General features: G+C 33.8%; 1 protein-coding gene and 1 pseudogene across 1 annotated transcript in view; both read left to right on the forward strand.

Moving 5' to 3' along the window:
- Nucleotides 1–6,861, forward strand: part of LOC102159217 — a 31,279-nt pseudogene extending 24,418 nt beyond the window's left edge.
- GBE1 (1,4-alpha-glucan branching enzyme 1) overlaps nt 1–23,914 on the forward strand; it is a 275,246-nt gene that overhangs the window by 170,628 nt on the left and 80,704 nt on the right. Inside the window, exons 8-10 of the mRNA XM_021070783.1 lie at nt 16,213–16,328; nt 18,916–19,043; nt 23,317–23,415. Coding sequence (XP_020926442.1) covers nt 16,213–16,328; nt 18,916–19,043; nt 23,317–23,415 — 343 coding nt within the window. The remainder of the gene's footprint in view (nt 1–16,212; nt 16,329–18,915; nt 19,044–23,316; nt 23,416–23,914) is intronic.

The raw sequence follows: 23,914 nt of genomic DNA on the forward strand, positions 1-23,914 counted from the left end.
TCTCAAAAACAATTTTCAGTGGAAGAAGCACAGTGGAATTAACTAGATAGTGCCTCTCCTTACTTTCCTTGTTGTTACTGTTTTTTATTTTCTGATTTCTTTTGTTAATGTTGCATTGTCCATTATCTGTGTATAATAGAGGAGAAGACTTGAGTTTTAGGTTGCAGATTCCCTCTTTGTGGAAATGAATAGTTCTGCATGGGAGAATTGACTACTGATCCAGAAAACCATTGATAGTTTTATGAGTAGTGACCTCCTGATATACAGCAGGTATCCAACTTAGTGATTCTCAGCAACAAAAATTAATTTTGGTAACGGTGGGAGACTTAGTTCCAAGGAACTTGAGGGGTTAATTGAAAACTAATTATGGATGAACACAATTATAAAATTCCTTGCTTAAGACATATTTTCTTACATATGATCCCTGGGTGTCCAGAGAAGGCCTCTCAGAGTTTATTGTTGATAAAATCTGCTGACATTTAAGCTGGTGTCCAACTCAGGCAGAGAATTCCAGACAGTGATATGAAGTCCCTATGGCTGAGATGAGCTTGAATGTGCTTGAGGAACAGACAGAATGCCACTGATGCTGATACTTTGTGAAAGTTAGCAATTCACAGTATTAGACTGGTGCCAGATCATGTTGGACCTTATAACCAGGACAGTAGACTGGATTTTATCCCAGGTGAGATGAGGCATATTTTTAAAGGGCCGGGTCACTCTGGCTGGGGAGGATTTTTGCCCTAGATGTGGGTCATTCATCTCAACCTGACCCGCCCTGTATATTTGCAAAGTACATTGATAATTATTTGTATAAATCTGGCTGGGTCACTTTAGCAGTTCATCCTGTGTCTTTGTATATGAAAAAGAATCTTGAAACCATGGAAAATTAAAATAATTTCAGGCCTTTTTAATAAGTTAATTTTGTAAGCATAAGCTAAATTCTCAAAATTTTCACATCTAATATTTGAGGAGCTTAAACTTTTATTTCCTAGGACCTGTGTCCATTGCAGATGTTTCTTCTGATCTGTTTTATCTTTTACAAATTTTCAGTTTATCTTTTACTTCAGAATATATTTGTATTTATTTTACTCTTTAAACTGCTGTCAAGAGGCAGATGTACGTAGTAGCAGGCTGCTTTGATTCTGCAATAAGAAACCTGAGTTCAGATTCTGACTTAATCATTGGTCAGCTGTGTGGCCCTGTCAAAGTTACATATGAACCCTGGTAAAATGTGAGTTTTAATTGCAGGTGTTAGCAGCCTATAATCTGTGGCCCAAATCTGGCTGCTCTCTGTTTTTGTAAATCAAGTTTTACTGAAATCGAGTCATGCTTATTCCTTTACATGTTGTCTATGACCTTCTACATCCTACAACAGCAGAACTAAATCATTGCATCATAACCCACAGAGCCTAAAATATTTATTTCTGGTCCTGTACAAAAATGTTTACCAACCCCTACCGTAGTGCCTACCTCTGAGGGTTATTGTGGAAATTCCATGGAATAATTCACACTGAACACATCATACAAGGTCCAGCATTTAAAAAGCATTCAATATATATTTACAATTACTAGAATTTTTAGAAACTCATTTTTTATACTTCCCAGTCATCAGGTCAAATTGAGTCTTGTGAAGATGCATCACTTTTTATATGTTTCTGTTTTTGTTTTAGGGCTGTACTGGCAGCATATGTAGTTCCCAGGCTAGGGGTCAAATCCGAGCTACAGCTGCTGGCCTATGCCACAGCCACAGCAACATAGCAACATGGGATCCAAGCCGCATCTGCAACCTACACCACAGCTCACAGCAACACCGGATCCCTGACCCATTGAGCAAGGGCAGAGATCGAACCCTTATCCTCATGGATACTAGTTGAATTCATTTATGCTGCTCCACAGTGAAAACTCCCAGTTTATGTGTTTTTGTATATTCTTGGGGGTAAAGTGCCTAAGCTTGAGAAGTCTTTTTTTTTTTTTTTTTTTTTGATTGGTCATATTTTGATGACGCTTGCCCATTTCTGCATTAATTACAGTCCTGGATGTTGGAAGTTCTATTTTGCCCACTAATCTGTCCCTGATATGGATAGTATAAATTATATATATGTAGAAGTTCTTGGCTTTATTACAGCAATATGGGTAGATTGTTAAATTAAACATTGCAGAACCCTTTGAAAATCTAGGCAGCAATGTGCAAATGCAAAATTTATAACTGGAGCAAACAAAAAGAAGCTGATAATTCCTTAAGGATACTGATGTTTTTGTGGATTCTTTCTTTTGTTGTCATCACCAGAGATTTATATAACATTTGGGGAAGTTTTCAATATTTAATCATAAGCATTCTTATTCCAATGTAGGCTATACATGCAGGTCATTCTAAATTTGCTCTAACTAGAGGCTGGATATATTACTTTTTTTTTTAATTGGGGTATATGTTCAGATGAATGCCCATGTGTGTTAAAACTTAAAATTAAACAAATTCATGCATTAATAAGGAAATATGATTAGTGAAGAGTTTAATGGTTTTACTTTTCATAGTGGTAAACATGTTGTAGAAGGCCCCTAAACAGTGATTGTAAACGCGGGGGGGAAAGGATAATCTTATTTGAGCATTCCAAATCAATAATTTCTTATGTAGTTTTCTTCATGGAAATAAATTTCTAAAAGTCTGCATCATACTAATTACATAGCCACTTTTGCAGTGTCCAAAGTACTCTAATCTTTAAGTTGCATTTATTTTAATGTAGGCAAGAGTTTTGTTACTTTCCATTTCCTATTTCAATGACTGAAAACACAGTTTCTTAAGTAATATATATTAGTTTATTTATTTTTACTGTTTTAGAATTAATGTTGGATTTTACTTGAGTTTTTTAGCTTTCTGTGTACCTTATTAATTCAGTTCAGGAAATTAATGGTTGTGTTTGGAAAAATGTTTACATGAACCAGTTTATCTCCTGTTGCCCTTCAAATAATACTAATGTAAGGAATTCCCAGGAAGATTGTGTGAAGCTTATGCTAAGATTTGTGTAATAGGTAGAGTTTGGACAGAAGAGGAATATAAAAAAAAATAAATTTTATGTTTGATTTTGTTGCAGGGAGAGGATAGGCCAAATGGTTTTGTTTTTGAGTTTGTATGTTTATTTTTTCATGTCATCTAGAATTCCATTATTGCCTAAAATGCATTATTTGATGTGATAACACTTTAGGTCTGGATTATGTTAGTATATAGTGAAATGATTCAAATTATTTACTCTGTATCCTAAAACTCAGGAAATTTTTTATCTTGAATTAGTTTCACTTTAATAAAAGCTTATGAAATGTAAAATTAGAAGGAGAACAAATAATCTAGTACCTTCTTTTCAAAAAATATTACTCTGAGGTTCAAAGAGGTTAAGTGCTTATATTGATTTTTGCAAAATTGGCTAGAATCATTTTCTTGACTCCTAATTCATTACTATTTGTGTGAGTGTGTTGCAAATGCTTCCTTGATTTTAAGTGAGGTCTGGCATAATGTTCTTATAAAATGCATCCAACAAGGCACTAGATGTCTTTATTTTTCAGAATTATTAGATATTGTTTACTTAGTGAATTTCAAGCAATGGCTAGTTTGGTTTGATAGGAATTCACTTTTGCCTTATCAATGATGATTTATTTATTTTTTTAATGTTTTTATTTTTTCTATAATAGTTGATTTACAATGCTTTGTCAATTTCTGCAGCTCAGCAGAGTGACCCAGCCATATGTGTATATACATTCTTTTTCTCACATTATCCTCCATCATGTTCCATCACAAGTGATTAGATATAGTTCCCTCTGCTGTACAGCAGGATCTCATTGCTTATCCACTCCAAATGCAATAGTTTGCATCCACCAACCCCAAACTCCCAGTCTCCCTCTCCCCACCCTCTTGGCAACCACAAGTCTGTTCTCCAAGTCCATGAGTTTGTTTCTTTTCTGTATGTAGGTTCATTTGTGCTGTGTATTAGATTGGACAATTTAAAAGGAAGAGAGGCTGACAAGAGAAAAAGTAGAGAGGAAAAGAGTTTAGAAAAGAAAAGGAAGGGAAAGATAAGAGACCATATGAAGAACTAGTTTAGGGATTAAGTTGCCACAGAGAGCAAGGAAAAGAAGGAATGGATTCTCAAGGCTGACAGAAAGAGCAGCATCTCAGTTGAAGAAGAAATAGGGCAGGAGTCAAGGAAAAAGTGACACTTAATTGGGAAAGAGGATTTAACATGAAGTGGGCATTTCCCAGAGGATATATCTTACCAGAAAGAAAATTATCCCAAAGGTAGTCACTTTAAAGAGAAAAATTCTGACTACTTACTGTGCCTGTGCATGGACTGCGGCCAGCCCCCTCCCCATCCCATCCCTTACTGCTCCTCCCACCCTGACCCAGAGGTGCTGGGCCTGTAGGTCTGTGACTAGCAGTGGGCACAAGGGTCTCCTACAAGACAGAGTTTTTTTGTTTTTTCTTAAACAGTGATTTGATTTGATTTGATTTTAATTTCCTCAATACATTATTTTTTTAAGTTATTAAGAATAAGGCCTAATCCAAGAAATGCCAAGTGAAATTTGAAAGAAGATAAGAGGGTCAGGTTGATTGCTACACTCAGAAATGCTTGATAATCCAGGGTAAAAATAAGTATGATACACCCAAATACAGGATGATAGTTCATGTAACAGACAGAGACACCATTTGTCAGATCACTTGTTCCATGTAGAAGAGATATGATAGTTTGTGCAACTAATGCTCTTGAATTCCCAAAATAGAGTGTGAAGATTGGCCTAAAATACTATGCTGTGATATCTTGTACTAGCCAATTGTTGGCCTGCAGGTTTCTCACTACGTTCAACATGGCCAAGACCTATGAAGGCCAAGTGGAGGTGACTGGAGGTGTACACGATGTGGAAAGCATTGATGGTCAACCTGGTGCCTTCACCTGCTGTGGATGCAGGGCTTGCCAGAACTCCTACTGAAAATAAAATTTTGGAGCCCAAGAGTGAGCTGTAGATAGAGGCTTGTCTGTCCCTCACAGTACCGAATGACTCTCTGCTTATGATTCAGAAGGCAAGGAATCCATTGCAGAAGTACATGAGAAGCACATCCTGGGTCAGAACATGGCAGATTATATGTGTTACCTGATTGAATAAGATGAAGATGCTTACAAGAATTAATTCCCTCTACAAAAACAACAATGTAACTCTAGACATGGTGGTGGAGATGTCTAAGAAAGCTCATGCTGCTATGAGCGAGAATCCAGTCTGTGACAAGAAGCCTGAGAAAGATGTTTCAAAGAAGATCTAGAACCCTTCTAAAATGCCCAAAGGATATATGGGGGATCTCAGAAAAAGAGAAGCTTCCTCAGAGTCCAGGAATGAACCTCTGGGAGCTGAAAAACTAAACCACAATTTTCTATGACGATTTTTCAGATTAAAGGCAATAATAAACATATTAACCAAGCAGAATAAATAGGTAGAAAGAAGAAAGAAATGTATTCCTGTTCTGCCTGTCAGAAGTGAATTGACAGATTTTCTGAACAAGTTTAAAGTGAATTCCAATAAGTTTCCCTTAAGCAATCCCTTACTGCATATCAAATACTGCTGGTCATATTATACACATTATCCTATTTAACCTAACCCTCTTTTAGGAGTGTGTTGAATTTATTTTCCATTTTACACTTGAGAAAACTGAGGCTTAGAGAAGTTAAGTCCCTTGCCCAAGTTCATACAACTGACATGACCACATATTAGAGTTATAAGTATGTGTTTTTTTTTTAATTTTTGTACCAGGGAATTGACAAAAACAAAAATTAATTTATACATGGTCATGCTGAATGTTGCACTATGAAATTATACTTGAGAGTTAAGGTTTTGGACTCAAAAGGTTGAGTTCCACCTGTACCTATTAGCTGGGTGAGCATTTTATTTAATTTTCTAAAAATCTCAGATTCTCATCCCTGAAACACACTTGATATTACAGCCATATTAAGTGAGACTATGTAATATGGGGTATAGAAGACTATGTAATATGGGCAGTAGACGCTCAGTGATTTTGACTTTCTTTTTCTATCCTATACAACACCTATATTTTCCATAATATTTTATTCTAGCCATCCCACAAAATGCTATCTCCCTTTGTTTGTAGGAACGTGTACAAATGTACATTGAAGAACTATATATATTTTTAGCAAGGTTAGTGCAAATTTTAAAACTACTGAAGGAGTGATAGTTGAAATTTAAATATGATTAATAGCAGCTTCCCATACAGTTTTCTACCCCCAGAAAATACACACACACACACACACACACACACTTTGTACTGAGGAACTAGGTGCCTCTTTATTTCACTTTGCCTTATCTCTAACCCTATGCAACTGGTACTCTCCAGTTCATATCTTCCCCCAAGTGCTTATCCATTTTTAGTCTCAGAGTACATTGTTGTGTTGCAACTTCCTAAGTATTCTAAATATCTATAACTTTATATAAACTGTAATATTATTTTCCTTTAATATTAAAAAATCATCATTTAAAGGTGATAGTCAAGGAAAACCCTCTTATAGTCAATATAGTCTATAAAATCATAATTATTTTGGACTGGAAAAGAAAACTAATTACCAGATGCTTTATAGTTGTATATCTGCAAGATTTTTTTTTCTCCTTTACCTGTATTTTTCTCATTTATTTTTGATGCTATTTAGATGTATCTATCTTTAGGTTTCCTTGAGTCATTTTTCGAATGAAGTTGGGTAAACTTGACACTGTAATTATAATTTTTTATTTTAATTATTTTTGGTTTTTTTTCCATTATACCTGGTTTACAGTGTTCTGCCAATTTTCTGCTGTACAGAAAGGTGACCCAGTCACACATACATATGTACATTCTTATTTCTCACATTATAATGCTCCATCATAAGTGACTAGATGTAGTTCCCAGTGCTATACATCGGATCTCATTGCTTATCCCTTCCAAAGGCAAAAGTTTGCATTTATTAACCCCAAATTCCTAGTCCGCCCCACTCCCTCTCCCTCCCCCTTGGCAGCCACAAGTCTGTTCTCCATGTTCAAGGTTTTCTTTTCTGTGGAAAGTTTCATCTGTGCTGTTTATTAGATTCCAGATATAAGTGATATCATGTGATATTTGTCTTTCTCTTTCTGACTTAGTATGAGAGTCTCTAGTTCCATCCATGTTGCTGCAAATGGCATTATTTTGTTCTTTTTTATGGCTGAGTAGTATTCCATTGTGTATATGTCACATTTTCTTAATCCATTCACCTGCCAATGGACAATTAGGTTGTTTCCGTGTCTTGGCTATTGTGAACAGTGCTGCAGTGAACATAGGGGTGCATGTGTCTTTTTCAAGGAAAGTTTTATCTTGATATATGCCCAAGAGTGGGATTGCTAGGTCATGTGGTAGTTCTAGATTTAAGGTTGTATTTACATTCCCACCAACAGTGTAGGAGGGTTCCCTTTTCTCCACACCCTCTCTAGCATTTGTTATTTGTGGCTTATTACTGATGGCCATTCTGACTGGTGGTACCTCCTGGTAGTTTTGATTTGCATTTCTCTAACATCTCAGTGATGTTGAGCATCTATTTATGAATTTTAATAAGATGATGTAAATCAAGTTCATGAATGTATCTTTGCACAAGAGAAGTATTATAATAGTTTACTTAAATATAACACTTAGTCTATTATAAATAAGGCATTCAGAGAGGAAAAAATGAGGAAGAAATAATATAAATAGTATCTAAAAACTTTTACCTTTAAAATAACTTTTTAAAAGAAAATTACTAATTTAATATTTGCCAATAATAATGTGTATCTGTACGTGTTTAAGTCACTGTCAGTTTTAATCTGGAGCAGAATTTATCTTCATTCTAAGGTAAGGTAGAATTTTTAACTTTGAAAAAGATGGATGTGTTTCTGTATATCTATATGTAGTTAGCTAACCTATAGTGATTTATTTTGGAGAAGAGTAATGCCTCGTTCAGATGAGATATCTAATAATTTTACATAATACCTCACCTAGGTTTCATTATGGGGGATGATTTAGCTTAGCTTTCTGTTTTCTGGACCTTGAACTCTTCAGCTTTTTGGGTCCTCTACTTTGAAAAAGATGTTTTTTAAGTTTTGTCCAAACTTCAGTAGTATAATTTATAAGCTTTAATGCTTTGAAAAAATAACTTGGTAATCTTTGTGGAAAAGGGAAGAAATATATAAACAGTTTAAAAATAAATGATATAAAATTCATTGTTTTTAGTCAGTCAGAGTAATCATTATCAGGGTGGGTCATGAGTTATTTTAAATTTGTTTCTTTTTTATTTTGTATCAGATTGAAAACTTTCACTTTTGCTTTCACTGCTGGCCTCATACCATTCTGCCCCCAAACCGCCGCCCCCACATATACATGCACAGATACAAACACACTCCCCTTGAAGTTTGACTTTTTCTCATCTTATTAGAGCAGGTAACCAAGCTGGTTAAGAATATAAATTTAGAGAAAAAAAGGGACTTGAAAATTTCTCAAGTCAAGTATTTCTTTTTTATTGAAAGTATAATTGGAAGCATTTAGCATATAAAGATATGCTATCCTTTTCTACTTATTTCCTAGAGAATACCTGATTGGACTTATAGATTATACAAATAGAAGTACTTTTAATTCAATATTTAATAAGCTAAGTACAGTTTAGGCCTTAAGGGAAAGAAAATGTTTTATTGTAATAATGAATATAGATAACCAGGGCTCAGTGGATATCATATGATTAAATAGTATGTTAATTTAAATAAAGTCATGCAGGTTAAAATCCCCAAAATAATGTGATATCAAAATGAAAACTTTAAAATCATATTTTATAATAAAAACCTATGTTCTGAAATTTATATTATCATAGATTTTTAGTAGCTAAATTCATAATTTATCTCATTGGAATTATGTGCTTCTTGCTATCTAATTTTATTTGAAATTAATATATATATAATAGCCTCAATATAATTCTCAGTGTCTAAAAACCCAGGTACATTTTATTATAGATGATACTATGTTGTATTAGATATGAATTATCGCTTTTTGTTCTTTAAAATTTTTTTCTCAATCAATTCCAGTTGACTGACAAAGTATAGTTTCTATTTAGTTAAAAAGCAAAAATTAAACCTTTTCCTTTTATTAGCTAATTTAATTAAAATTAAGTTTACATGAGTTTTTTTTTAAAGAATTTTTAAAGATAGAGTAGGTGGTAAGATATTACTTGCTTTTCAATGCTAACATTTTAGAGTATCTTCCTTTTGAAAAATGTTATTTTCATTGTGATTTAGGACTTTATGCTGTTATTTGAAATGCCATACCTTTTCTATTAAAAAAAAAAAGTATGTTCTTTGTTTGAGGTCAATCTGCTGCCTCAGTTGAAATACCTCGATCAAAACATGTAATTTTTGCTTAATGGGTTTTATGATGTATTTTTTAATGACCATTTAGCTTCAAAGACTATGGAATGGCTTAAAAGAATAAATCATTTTTCTTTATATTTTTGATATTTAGCCACTGTTTAATAATGTCTCCTATTTATTAGTATACTATATTAGTAGTGTTAATATCACCCAGTAGACTAAGTTGCTGATTTTGAAAAATCCCAGACGTTATTCAGCATCACAAATAAGTACATTAGGCAGATGGTTTTGAATTACAAAGTACTACTTCATCTAATAAAGGTTGTTACATCTAATTATACTTGCTTACCAAGAAAATTTGCCTATAGTTTATTTCATTATAAAGTTCATTGGCAAAATGTGAGACAATCAACAGTTTTTGATTTTAGGGATATTTCTTTAAAAAAACTTAATATTGGAATTATCTGTATATGATGGAATTTCCTTAATAAATCCTCATTACTTGATTACAGGTTGAGTATTTTAGACATCCAAACCAGTTAGAGTTCTGATTATTTTGATTGCCAGAAATCCTTAAATGTATATATTACCCATTGATGTATTCAGTTTCTATATTAGACACCTGTGATTTAAACATTTTTAGCTATGGTTCACAGAAAAGTCAGCTGTATTTCCTTATCCTTTTCTGAATTTTAGGGATTTTGTTTATATTTTTCATAAAGTATATGAGTAAGCTATACAGTTGATCTTAGTCAATATAGATGACATAGTATTTGTTTCTAATTTATGTATTAATTAGTTTAAGGTAGAAAGCTAGTAACTAATATAGGTTACTTCTCAAGCATTCAAGCTGGCCACTAAGTATATATATTTGTTAGCATCACCTCCTAAAAGTTAGCATCTAACTCCTCTACTTGTTTGGATACTGGGCTGCTTTGTGGTTTCTAAGGATAGACTTTAAGAGCTTTGTCAATGGAATAATCTTAAAATCAAAGCCCCACCTTGTCTGCTGTTAACATACCAAAGTAAAACTGCTCTTAAATTCTGTTTTATATTTTTATGGAACTCTAATCAGTTGGGTATATCAACTGTGTTATGGGCTGTCTGATGACATTTTGAAGTAGAAAAAGTAAATTGCCTTTTTTATTGTACCCTTTGCCAGACATTTTCCTACTTTGACTCAAGGCAAACCATTCATTTGAAATGATTCAGTTCATTTATTACTACAGAGCACGTTGAGTAATATTTGTAATTCAGTCATAATTTAGAATACATCATAACTCTTCTTGGCCCCCTCAAAGAAGGAAAAATGCAATTTATGGGTGCTGAATTTGAAATTTATGATAGTATAAATAGTAATAGACATTTTTCAGAACTCTCTATTTTCCCTGGAATATATTCCTTAAGGTTGTTCTGGTGTTCTATTTAAAAGGCAAATCTTAGAATCACTGAACAAGTTCATTCGTGTATTTATGTTTAATAAATTCATCATCCATGTGACTGCCAGAACGTAGGGTGTAAAACAGAGTACCTCACCTGGAGCCCCTTTATAAGATTTTTAAGATATATTTAAGATTTCACCAGCCCCCAATAAAATTGCTGAAAACTGAGTCTCCAATGAGCTTTCCTGGTAGACATCATTTCACAAGTGTTGTAAGTTTGTTACCACGGGAATTAAGTGTGACTCCATCAGGAGAGGGGGACTCTTGGGACCCTACGCCCGAGACTCTTCTGAACACTGCCCCATGCACTCCTCCCTTTGCTGATTTTGCTTTTCATTCTTTCGCTGCATGCAATAAATCATAGCCCTGAGCCAAGACTCTATCTAAATTCTATAAGTCTTCCTACTGAATCGCTGAACCTGGAGGTGGTCTGGAGGACCCTTGGCACAGCTTTCTTCCTGTAATTTAAGTTCTGTGACCTAGGCTAAATTTATTTATTTGATAGTTAAATACATTGTCAACATCAAGTTGGATGTTTACATAGTATAAGAAAAAGAAAAAAGTAAGCTACATCTTTATTCCAGTGATACTATAAAACTCTGTTGCTATTTTTCAACTTTGAGTTCTTAGACTATGTCCCTGAATGTCCTCTATGTCCCTGCATGTACTCGCGTATATGATCTGGTTATTTAGTGACTCAGATCTCTGTCTTTCTGGTTCTCTGTCTTGTTGGGTTTCAAAAGTCCCGATTTGTAACTTGAGTGCAAGCAATCTATGTTTTAAAATGAGTTTCATCAGGACACTGAGTTTACAGGGTGAATTAGTCTGTCTGGATCGATCATGCCAAGATGATAAGAAAAACAAAATTTGGACTACAGAAATATTGGAAATATAATTATGAGTCTGTCTTTCCCCCTGTTTCCTGCACTGGCAGTTTATTTATTTTTTTTCTTGAACAACAAAGGTTAATTATTTATAAAATGTTACCCTTATAAGGATCAGGGTTTTTTGTTTTTTTATTTTTTAACCTAACACATTTAATTATCTAGTTTTAGAAAATATGTATAACCAGGGAATTAATGCTTTTAACTGTTGCTTTCCATTTACTGCTACTAACTTTAAAATTTTAGATCTGATTTTTTTTTCCTGAATATATTTCCCGAGATTTTGTTAAAAAAAAAAAAAAAAAGACAAGATGCTCTAACTTTTGTTTCATTACTATTTTCACTGTATGGATAATTTACTCTCCTGTAAAATCTGTGTACAATTTATTTTTTAACAACTTGGGGTTTAGGCACACCTACTCGTGCACCGTTAAAATCAACATGATACTCTATCCTTCAAAAACAAAGGAATTGATAAATGACTCACTCAGGGCCACCAAGCGGAAACAGTTTGGATTTGAGTCAGGAGATTCATAGTTCTTTTGATTACACATATTGTGAACACAAACTCTCCCACACACTTTGTTAAAGATCTGTAAAATCAAAATACAGATATTATATTTATCAAAAAAAATCCACATTTTAGTGGACCCATGCAGTTCAAATCCTATTATTCAACTATATCTCTTTTCTTTTTTGTCACTATAGACAACACATCTATTTTATGTTTTATTAATGATTTATATATTCATAAAATAAATTATTTTTAAAGCAGTAAAATTTGATTTATTTCTATCAGTTTAATCTTGTATTTTTTTTTAGGATTTTGATGTTGTTTATACATTGTGTCAGGTTCAGAGCATTTTTTTATTTTTTATTTTTAGGGCCACACCTGAGGCATATGGAGGTTACCCGGCTAGGGATCCAATCAGAGCTACAGCTGCCAGCCTACGCCACAGTGAGAACACAGCTCACGGCAATGCTGGATCTTTAGCCCACTGAGCAAGGCCATGGATTGAACCCACAACCTCGTGATTCCTAGTCAGATTCATGTCTGCTGCACCACACGGGAATTCCAGGTTCAGAGTACTTTATTTTATTTTATTTATTATTATTTTTTTATTTATTATTATTTTTTTTTTGCTATTTCTTGGGCCGCTCCCGTAGCATGTGGAGGTTCCCAGGCTAGGGGATGAATCGGAGCTGCAGCCACCGGCCTACGCCAGAGCCACAGCAACGCGGGATCCGAGCCACGTCTGCAACCTACACCACAGCTTACAGCAACGCTGGATCGTTAACCCACTGAGCAAGGGCAGGGACCAAACCCGCAACCTCGTGGTTCCTAGTCAGATTCGTTAACCACTGCGCCACGACAGGAACTCCTCAGAGTATTTTAGAAGTGCAAAGAATAGAAGTTAGGGAGTTCCTGTCATGGCACAGCAAAACAAATCCAACTAGGAACCATGAGGTTACAGGTTCATTCCTTGGCCTTGTTCAGTGGGTTAAGGATCCTGCGTTGCCGTGAGCTGTGGTGTAGGTCACAGATGCAGCTCGGATCTGGCATTGCTGTGGCTTTAGCGTAGGCTGGCAGCTGTAGCTTTGATTAGACTCCTAGCCTGGGAACCTCCATATGCCACAGCTGAGGCCCTAAAAAGCAAAAAAAAAAAACAAAGAGTAGAACTTAGTATTTTTTTTTTTTTACCCCTTTGAACTTTTTATTTAGATGCTCCATTTTCATTATTGTTTCTTTTTTGATTATCACAGGAAATTCTTTTTCTGTTTATTCATACCAAGAATCTGTATACTCGTATAGTTACAGCCTAGAATGTTAAGTGCAGTTGTAAAACTCCTTTTGGTCAGGAAGAGGATAGATCAAATACCGTGGTAACAGCAATCAGTGGGACGTTTAGTAACTCTGCCCTTAATCAACAATGTGACATTGGGAAATACTTTCTTTCTTTCTTTTTTTTTTTTTTTTTTTTTTTGCTTTTTAGGGCTGCACCGATGGCATATGGAAGTTCCCTGGCCAGGGGACAAATCCATGCTACAGCTGTTGGCCTACACCACAGCCACAGCAATGTGGGATCCGAGCCATGTCTGCAACCTACACCACACCTCACAACAATGCCAGATCCTTAACCCACTGAGTGAGGCCAGGGATCGAACCCACATCCTAATGGACCCTAGTCGGGTTCATTAACCACTGAGCCATGAAGGGAACTCCCAGTGCTTTTCTTTTTAATTATTAAATTCACATCACCTCCTTTTCTGCTTTTCATTGAATAGCAATATCATTGCCTTTTTTCTTCTTTTATTTTTGTAGATATTAGGATGCAGTTTTCACATTTGAATGTATCTACCTGGAAAACGTGTAGTCCGTGACATTTATGTTAGAAATTGACAGCAAATGTCCACCAGCCCAGGCTGGTAATGTAAATGAGTCAGAGGGGTTGATATAAGAATGATGAGTGTCAGGGACTGGGAGGGGCCAGAAAGTACATGTTCCATCTTTAGAAATTCAAACTGGAGAATTTCAAGTACAGTTGTCCCTCAAATCTTCAGGGGATTGGTTCCAGGAGCTTCACCATATACCAAAATCTGCAGATGCCCAAGTCCCTTATATAAAATGACGTAGTCCTATGAATATGGTGGCCCTCTGTATCCAAGGATGCAACATCCAAGAATATGTAGGGATAATTTAGTATTTTAAAAAATATTAGTCAACCTGGGCAGTTTGAACCCATGTTTGTTAAAGGGTCATCTGCCCTTTGCAAGGTAAACAAAACAGTGCATATCAGCTCAGACCCATGGACAGTTTGTGGTCACTAGTTTACATATTCATACCTTTTTCACCAACCAAGATATTTAGTATTTAAACAGGTTTTATTCCTACTCTGTGGTATTTTTGGTTAAAATAACTTTCAGTTTACCTTTCAGAAGTAAAATATACATGACCAATCAAATGAACAGATTAGAAAATTTTGTCCTTTTCAAAATATTGTTTAGAAAGGGTTATTGATTCAAATGTATTCATATATTCTTTCTGAAATACTCATATAGCAACCTTGTTAAAAGAAGTAAAAAATACTTCCTTTCAATTTTGTAGTAAACCCAAAACTGCTCTAAAAATGAAGTTTAACTTTAAAATACTTTTAAAAAGTATATATATTAAAAATCCCTACACAAAATGGAGTAGTTTTGATCTATTCATTTATTTTTATTAAATAGATTTTTTTCTTTAAATCCTAAATAAAAATGTATTAATAGAAACATTAGCAAACTTCACAATTTCATCATGGCTTGGACCTAACAATCTAGAACCTCCTGGCTCCCTTTCCTGTCTACTGGATTCCTTGAATTTCTGTTTTCTTTTACTAACTTTTTTTTTTTTTTAACTTTCAGTAAGTTTTCAAAAATCAAAATAACTTATTTGAAGTTAATTACCAGCAACACTCATCTTTCCCCGAAGTTTAGATTTACAATTCTATAGTTGATTGTGATGACTTAATCTCCACTTATGTCTGCTTATTCTTTAATGTAAGGAAAGTTAAAAAAAATTTCAAATGGTTTAAGAAATTGTGTACACTATTACTGCTTTTTCATTAAACTTGATGAGGTATTAAAGTCTTAAAACCACAGATATAATGAGGTAGAGAACTCAACCATAACTGTATGACTAAAGAAAATACTAATTGATGATGCCTTCTTTTCAGTTGTCCGAAATGGACTTGTTTCATGTGGTGTTTTTAATTGAGTTATAACAGTTCTTTGTTTTCTTTCTGTTTTTATGGATATAGGACTCTTTCACTGGTAGAACTTTTTTACTTTGTTAAACATATGTTTCCTAGTAATTAGCTCTCTTTTACCCTCACACAACAAGTCTAGTAAATGTAGTTTTGCTTATCACATGGTTGATTTAAAAAGCCTTTTTTTTCTCTTTTCTTTTTCCTTTTTATTCTGAAGTATATCTGTTTGAAATTATAGAGTAAATATTTTACACAGATAAACACTGAAGGCTGAGGTCAGTTGTCTACTGATAATGAAATTATATTTTCTAAAAGGAAAAACTATGTAACTGTGGTTATATTACATGAAAAATCTTGGTGAAAACTCAGAGTTAAATAACAGACTCTTTTTTTTTTTTTTCTGGTAATGACTTACTATGTAGTAATCACTGTGTATTTGCTAAAGACAGAGCCTTGAACAAAAACAGAGTCCCTGCACTTTGGATCAGACTGACACATTTTTTTTTTCCTAGTTTTTCTCAGATATGGAGTGATTTTGCAGCTAAAGAAATTTGACAGATTTTTATTTTAGAATGAACTTCATCAAACAAATAAAGTAAATGTTAGTAGCTTTCTGGAGTTCATATATTTCTTTGAACATCATGATTCCTGAGATAGAGATTTTGGTTTTAATTACTACTCTTAGCAAAGGTTATATAATAATTAGAGAAAACACTATATATACATTGTGCTTAAAAATATATTCCTCTAATATTTTAGCTGGGAAGTTTTAAGATTTCTTCTATCAAACATAAGGTGGTGGTTAGAAGAATATGGCTTTGATGGATTCCGTTTTGATGGTGTTACATCCATGCTCTATTATCATCATGGAATAGGTAGGTAACCTGATACATTACACATTTAACTAATAGTTTTATTTTTTACTTGGAGATTACAACCAGGCTTGGGGTTCAGTTACGTCGTTGCAATAACCATTATTGTTGGCTTGCTTTGTATTAGTTCCATTGTGTATAACTTTTTTCTAATCACTTCTGATCCCTTTTTGGCAAGAAATTGGATACAATTTTTTTTTTTTTTTTTTTTTTTTGGTCTTTTTAGGGCTGTAGCCAAAGCATATGGAGGTTTCAAGCTAGGAGTTGAATTGGAGCTATAGCTGCCAGCCTAAGCCACAGCCACAGCAGTGTGGGATCTGAACCACATCTGCAACCTATACCACAGCTCATGGCAATGCTGGATCCTTAACCCATTGAGCAAGGCCAGGGATCGAACCTGTGTCCTCATGGATACGAGTGGAGTTCATTTCCGCTGAGCCATGAAGGGAACTCCAAGTACAAATATATTTTACAAGTGAATTAAAAATAATTATTTTCTTTGAAATATATCTACTTAACAATATGCTATCTTTAACATGTAGCATTCTTCTTAAAATATTTTAAGGATACCATTTCATGTAGCACCCTCAGGATGTGAACATGGCAGCAATTGTAATGAAAAATAAATAACAAAAATAATAAATGAGAACATTTGTGAATGTATGGGTTTGCATATTAAACATTGAAGAAAATATGGTTTTTTGAATATATATGCTGTTAAATTGAAATTAATTTGTGAATAAAAATATGGATTAGAGAACTTGAGTTTAAAAGTTGTACAAAAAAGTTGGATCACAGACTCCTAATCCTTCAATAATAGATAACATGGAGAACAATTTTTTTTTTTTTTAATGACCAAATATTTGCTGGTAACAACCAATCCAAAAAAAGGGAGTTCAGACTGTAAATCTTAAAAAATGCTGCCAAGGAAAGATGCTATATTCAAAGTGTGCTGTTATTGCTCTTAATCATGGTGCCGCCCCCATGAAATGGTCCTAGAGAAGAAGTTTGATCTATAAAACATGACAGGTTTCACTGATCTATTCTGCTTTGTAGAGAAGCTGAATTAGGGTATGTAAAAGGCAAGCATGACAAAATTAAGGAAAGATCTTCTCCTAGATCAAAACATCTCATATGCCCCTGTAGGACCTCCTTCTGCTGAAGGCTCAGCATTTTCCAAGGAGTTGAGGAGTTGGGGAAATGAACTGAAGTCCATAAATACAGGATATGCTTTTTATGGGTAGAAAGTCCAAGAAATGGTAAAGAAAAACATTCTGAGTTACTTAACATATTTTTCCACTTTGAGATGAGGAAGAAAACATTGAAACTGAACAGCAAAAGAATACATAATGTATCAGAAAAAAATGAGATAACAATTAACATTAAGCCATGGTGTTTAATTTAGAAAATTCAGTGATAAAGAGAAATTCATCAGATAACTCCTAATAAGAAATAGCAATTTATCTACTTGGATGAAAAAAAAATGGCTGGGCTCATACTGTTCTGTTGCCACAGAAACGTCTACAAAATTGTTAAAAAACAAAGTGTAACTTGAGAATTTGATATTTGGATTGCCATCGAGGGATGAATTTGAAAGAACTTGAGGAATAAAACTCCCATAATTATACTTGAAAATATCTTTCAGTGACGGAACCCAACAAGCTGAGAAAAAAAAAAGGAATCAAAATAAAGAACTTAGATATAGGAAATGGAGGGGGAGGCAGGCATTGAGCACTAACTAGGTTTAATTAAAAATAAGAGTAAAGAATTGAAGGAATAAAAATCAATAAGGGAAATAAGTCAGGAGGTGGGGGAAGATGAGGTAGAAAGATGTTGAGAGATATTAAACTGTCTTGTCATCATAGGACATTCATACTGCATAAATTGGGGCCATATTTAAAAAATATAAACATGATTTTTATATTTGCTTTTCTTCAGAGGGATCAAATAGGAGCTAGCTAATATTAACATCTAATGTGTTAAAAATATATCTAAGAGTTAAAATTTATAAATCTCTTTGATTTCATTTTACCTAATTTTTCTGCTGTAAAATTCAGTTCAAATTAAAGTTTTATTTATCTATCTATTAATTTTTAGGACCACAGCCACGGCATATGGAGGGTCCCAGGCTAGGGGTTGAATCGGACCTACAGCTGCCTGCTTACACCACAGCCACAACAACGCAGGATCTGAGCTGCTTTTGCCACCTACACCACAGCTCATGGCAATGCGGGACCCTTAACAAACTGAGTGAGGCCAGGAATCGGACCTGCAACCTTATGGTTCCTAGTCAGATTCGTTTCCGCTGCACAACAGGAACTCCTCAAATTAAAGTTTTAAATCCAAGTGTTTTTGTTTGCTTTTGTAAGACAAAAATAGAATTGTGGGATGTCTGAACTTTGAGTGTAGTTATGGAGTCCTTTTCTAAGTTAAATCATGTAGTTGCTGATAACATTATGTGGTATGGGGGCTCATTACACTTTGCTATGACTAGAACATATCAACCAACTAATTGGTGGGGTTGCCAGTTGTGCAGAGTTAAGACTTGCATGCTAACATAATGCATCCATATTTATTTTCTGTTCTCCAGGTCAATCCTTTTCAGGTGATTATCATGAGTATTTTGGATTACATGTAGATGAGGAAGCTTTGACTTATCTCATGTTGGCAAATCATTTGATTCACACGCTGTATCCAGATTCTATAACAATAGCTGAGGTAAAGCCATAATGATCTCTACTCTCTGACTCCTTTTAATTTAGATAGAACAATTTGTCTGCATACAATATTTGAACACCCTCCGTGTTGTCAATAATTGCATAAGTGAAATCACACCCTGACTACAGTGCAACTACCTTGTATGGGGTGGCACGTTATTTAGGATTCACTGTTTTCCTATTAGGAGATAGTGTACACTAATTACTTGTCATTATTCCATTGTTAAAAAAAGAAAATGCCAGTGGTTAGAAAGTAAAATAATCTAATCAGTAGACAGGTCCTATGGCCATAAGACCTTTAGCACAGAAAAGAATTGAATATTAATATGTGCCTGTCTATTTTTTTTTTCTTTTCTGGTTTAATCATTAGAGATGGCATGGATCACTGCCTTCGAGCTTCTCTGAAATCTCTCTTGTTTTGATGCGATTACCTTTCTTGTTTATGTTATTGCTCTCGGATTGCCAAATGTTCACTAGTTATTCATGATTATTGAAGGTTCATGATTAACTGTCCCAAAGCTGCACTGTAATGATATAATTTGGTATATGCATAATTGACAATTCCCCTCTTGGTGATAAATGTGATAAATTAGGAAGTTTGTTAAATGCTTATGCTAATTTAGATTTAGTACTAAAATCCCTCTGGTTTTGTGAGTCCTCTAACTAGGAATTATTATTAAAATTGAATTTAGTGTGTTAAACTGTTCTATACAAAGCATAGTGGTTGGCATATAAAAATATTAAGACTACAAAGAGTCAGAGTTAAGGTATGTTTTCACATCGTTGGCATTTAGTTCACTGGAATGAAATGTGGCAGTGACAGTCTCCTTCCTGTAATATATATTATTTGTATAGCCTTTTTCCTCAAGCATCATTTCTCAAACTCTGAATCTCAAACTGAGTGATATGATTTGCTAGTTTATCTTTGGATTGAGAACAGTTACTCTATTTAGGCCTTTCACTTTCTAAATATCTTCTAGGGATGGAGCAATGGATCCTAAATTCCTAGAGTAAATTTTCATTTATAATGAAAAAAAACTCGATTAAAATACCATTTTGGTACTCTGTATTGTTTCAAAATTTCTATGCCTTCACTTGGTCATAATTTATAAGGCTTTCTAATATTTACACTAAACTTTATGTGCTGAATATTTTTTAATATCAATCAGAGTATATTTTAAACTTTTATCTTTTATATAATTTTATCTGTCCCACATCAAAAAAGTTAATTAGTTTGTCAGTTATATTTATGTCAATTTGAAGCAGAGACATTACATTATGACAAATTACTGCAAACAATTAATGACAGCACAGATCAAAAATGGTACTGAAGAAAAAGAAGCAATTATTTAATACATGAAACTTAAAATTGTTACATTGATCTTTCCGTTCATTTCAAGTAAAGTAGTTTCATCATCTAGGGAGCTCTTGTCTGATTATCAGCGTTTCTACCAATGAAACTTTGAGACTTTAGCCTACTTTATAGTACTTGGTTTTAGATTTTTTTAAAATAAGATGTGTCTTCAATTTATTCTACTTAAATTGAAAACTACTTCAATTTCAATACATCACTTTTCTGTCTAGTGGGAGTCTCTTCAAAATGTGGAATTGATCCTCATGAACTTTTTTTTAAGAAAGTAGTGTAACAAATAAGTAATGCAATGTCATATAAAGTCCTGTAGTAGAAATTTGAATTCATTTATGACAGTTATTAAAATTGAAGCCTTTTTTCCTTGAATGTATCTACCATACCACATGATTATATTTGCTATATTAATTTAAAATATTTTTTGACTAAAGCTCCCCCCTGCTGGAATAGTCATAAGTGATCTATAGATATAGTTTTATTTGAAACATATGTGATCACTTTAATATGCTATGTTGGTAAATGTCAACATCATTTTAATGACCATTCCATTTACTTATTTTTTTCCTTTAAAATGTTAAAATAATAGTCATTAACTCTTCACTTTCAAAATGGAGCTACAGATATCTCATGCATTAATGGGGCAGCCTTCTAGGATTCAGATTTAGGAGTTAAAACCAATTGGTGTCTAAATATTTTTCTTAGCAGATTCTATTTTCCATCAAGCTATTTTCTAAAATTACCTGTAGACCAGATATAGATATACCCTAATGTTTTCTTGAGAAAAATTATGTTGATCTTTAATGCCATCTTGTCACCAGTTTTATGAAAACTGGGTCTTAAGAAAACTCTTCTGGAAAGGAAGACATTGTGTCTGTAATTACAGTTTCAAACACAGGTGTCTGTATTTAATACATATTCAGCCAATGTTTATAAGGAATGGAACTGAATACCTATCATATTTGTGAAAATGTGACATATTTTGATAAATACAATGTCTTTTAAAATGGTTCCTTCTCTGTTAACCATTCATCCCTTTTAACTGTTTTTAATTCATCTTTTTTTTGTTTTTATAAACTATAAAGATGTATGTAGAAATGAAACATTATTAACATATATCTTCTTATGGATGTATTCTACCATGTACTATACTTAACTGTATCCCTCTTCCATTAGAAAACAATAAATTAGTTTGGAGGCCCAGAGAGGTCATATATTTCTTTTTGTTCAGCTCTTCTATGGGAAGAGTTTGGGGATGGTGCTGTGGAGGAAGAAGCAGTGAACTCTCAGAGAGCTCAGAGAATGTGATAGTCGCTATAGGAAGTAAAGATAATAATCCAAGGAGAATTTGGTCAATGACACACATGGAGAAGCTTTGACAATCACAGGGAAGAGTAAATATTTCAAAGTGGCTGATAAATTTAATATTTGAAATGAAATAGTAGAAATAATGATGGAAAGATATAAATCTTTTCATAGCACTTTCTGTGTACTTCAGCTAACAATTATGACAACACAGCCACATCACGTTCATTGTCATTTCACGATAAGTGTATGTGTGTGTTTATTTAGGCCCCAGTTTATGAATCTTGCAGCTCAAGTATTGTGTCTTATTTATCTTTAAACCTTTGACAGCACCTTCATTCCTTCACTCAGCAAACATCTGTTGAGTTACTGCTTTGTGCCAGGTACTCATCTACTGTCCTAGATTCTTGGCATATGTCAGTAACCCACCACCACAACAACACAAAAGTCCTGCCCCATGGATCTCAAATTCTAACCACGAGTAAGGAAGCAGATAGTCAAATAGTAAACTATATTGTTGATGCTTAAATTATAATTGTCGAATTGCACCTTAAGCTGAATTTGAGTTTTATGTTTTTGGCTATTGAAAGGTATTGACAGGCAGTGATAGGAGCAGACTTATCAACAGCAATTAGTGTGACAAGAAATGAGATGGAGAATTTCATTTGGAAACATAATGATCTAAGCAAGTAGAACTGTAGATTAAATAAGATCGTGCCTGTGGAAATGGAGCAAGAGAAAATAATTTCTTTGAAAGATAGTGTGGAGTTAGAATTGCTGGTTAGACTTGCTACTACTTGACTCATATTTTACAATTGTTACAATAATGTATTTTGTTACATTGGGCCCTTATACATTTTTTTTATTTATCTGTTTGATGGTTTATTTGATTACCAATAATCTGGTGGTGGCATGATTGTAGGAAGATACTGTCAAAAGGCCGAACATCTGAGTCCTCGCTCTACCATTGAGAAACATGTCTTTAGTGATCCCTTCACCTCAATAAGCCTTGGTTGCTGTATCTTTTAAATGAAGAGCATCCACTAGATAACCTCAGAGACCCTTTCCAAGTGTAACTGACTATAGTGAAAGCCATCTTATTGCTTCACTCTCAGTGTGCTAACTCTACTTCCCATTTCATCTGAAGCTAAGCGCTCACAAAATACACTCTATGTCAGTGCTGTATATGGAGAGGGCAAGGATAATAGTTACATCGCACATATATTGTTAAGTTTGATGAAGGCAATACCTAATAAAAAATAGTCCTACAGTAGCTCAAAAATAAGTGTAAGAAATGATGTTTCAGCAATAATGCTTTCACTATTTTGTATTCTTTATGTGATACTAAGGAAAAAGCAAAAAGAAAATAGTGTCATGAGATCAGAGTCTTCCTGCAATGCAAAGCATTATCCAAAATCTTATTGAGAAGTGAGATATGCTATCACAATTTTATCTAATTTGACAATTATGTTACCGAAACATTCTAAAAACAGATGCCCCTATTTATTGTTTGCATTTATTGGCCTGGATTTTTACTGTCAGGATAATATTTAGTAAAAATGTGAGCAGTATGAACTGATAATGCTTATGCTCTTTATTTTAGGATGTATCAGGAATGCCAACTCTGTGTTCTCCTATTTCCCAGGGAGGGAGTGGCTTTGACTATCGATTAGCCATGGCAATTCCAGATAAATGGATCCAGGTAAGAATTTTTGTAATTTTTTTTTCTGTGAATACTGTGTATTATGTTGTTTTATGTACTGTTTCTTTGCTTTATTTCTTAGTTGTGATCATTAGTTACAGATATTATAATTGAGGTGTTAAATTCTCTCAGTGTGTTGATTCTTGTGCTTTTTAATAAGGTGCTTCTTAAACTTCTAAAAGTTCTAATTTAAAGTATTCACACTTGCATTATGCAGGCAAGAAGAAAATATGATTGATATAATGTTAGCTGTGTAAGTGGAATTTTGCAGTATCAATGCAATTATATGAAACTCAGTGTTCTATATTTAAAACATGTTAAATTTCATCAAACCATCCATTTCTGCCTGTATATCATCAATTAATGCAGGAGTCACTCCTTAATTCCTAGTACTTGCTTCATAGTATTTTTTTTTTTCTCAACAAATTTGGATTCTTCCATTCCTTCTTTTAGCATTTAAAAGTCCTTACTCTGGGCCTGGCACTAGGAATAATTGTAC

Source organism: Sus scrofa, chromosome 13 (genome assembly GCF_000003025.6).
Source record: "Sus scrofa isolate TJ Tabasco breed Duroc chromosome 13, Sscrofa11.1, whole genome shotgun sequence".
NCBI lineage: Eukaryota > Metazoa > Chordata > Mammalia > Artiodactyla > Suidae > Sus > Sus scrofa.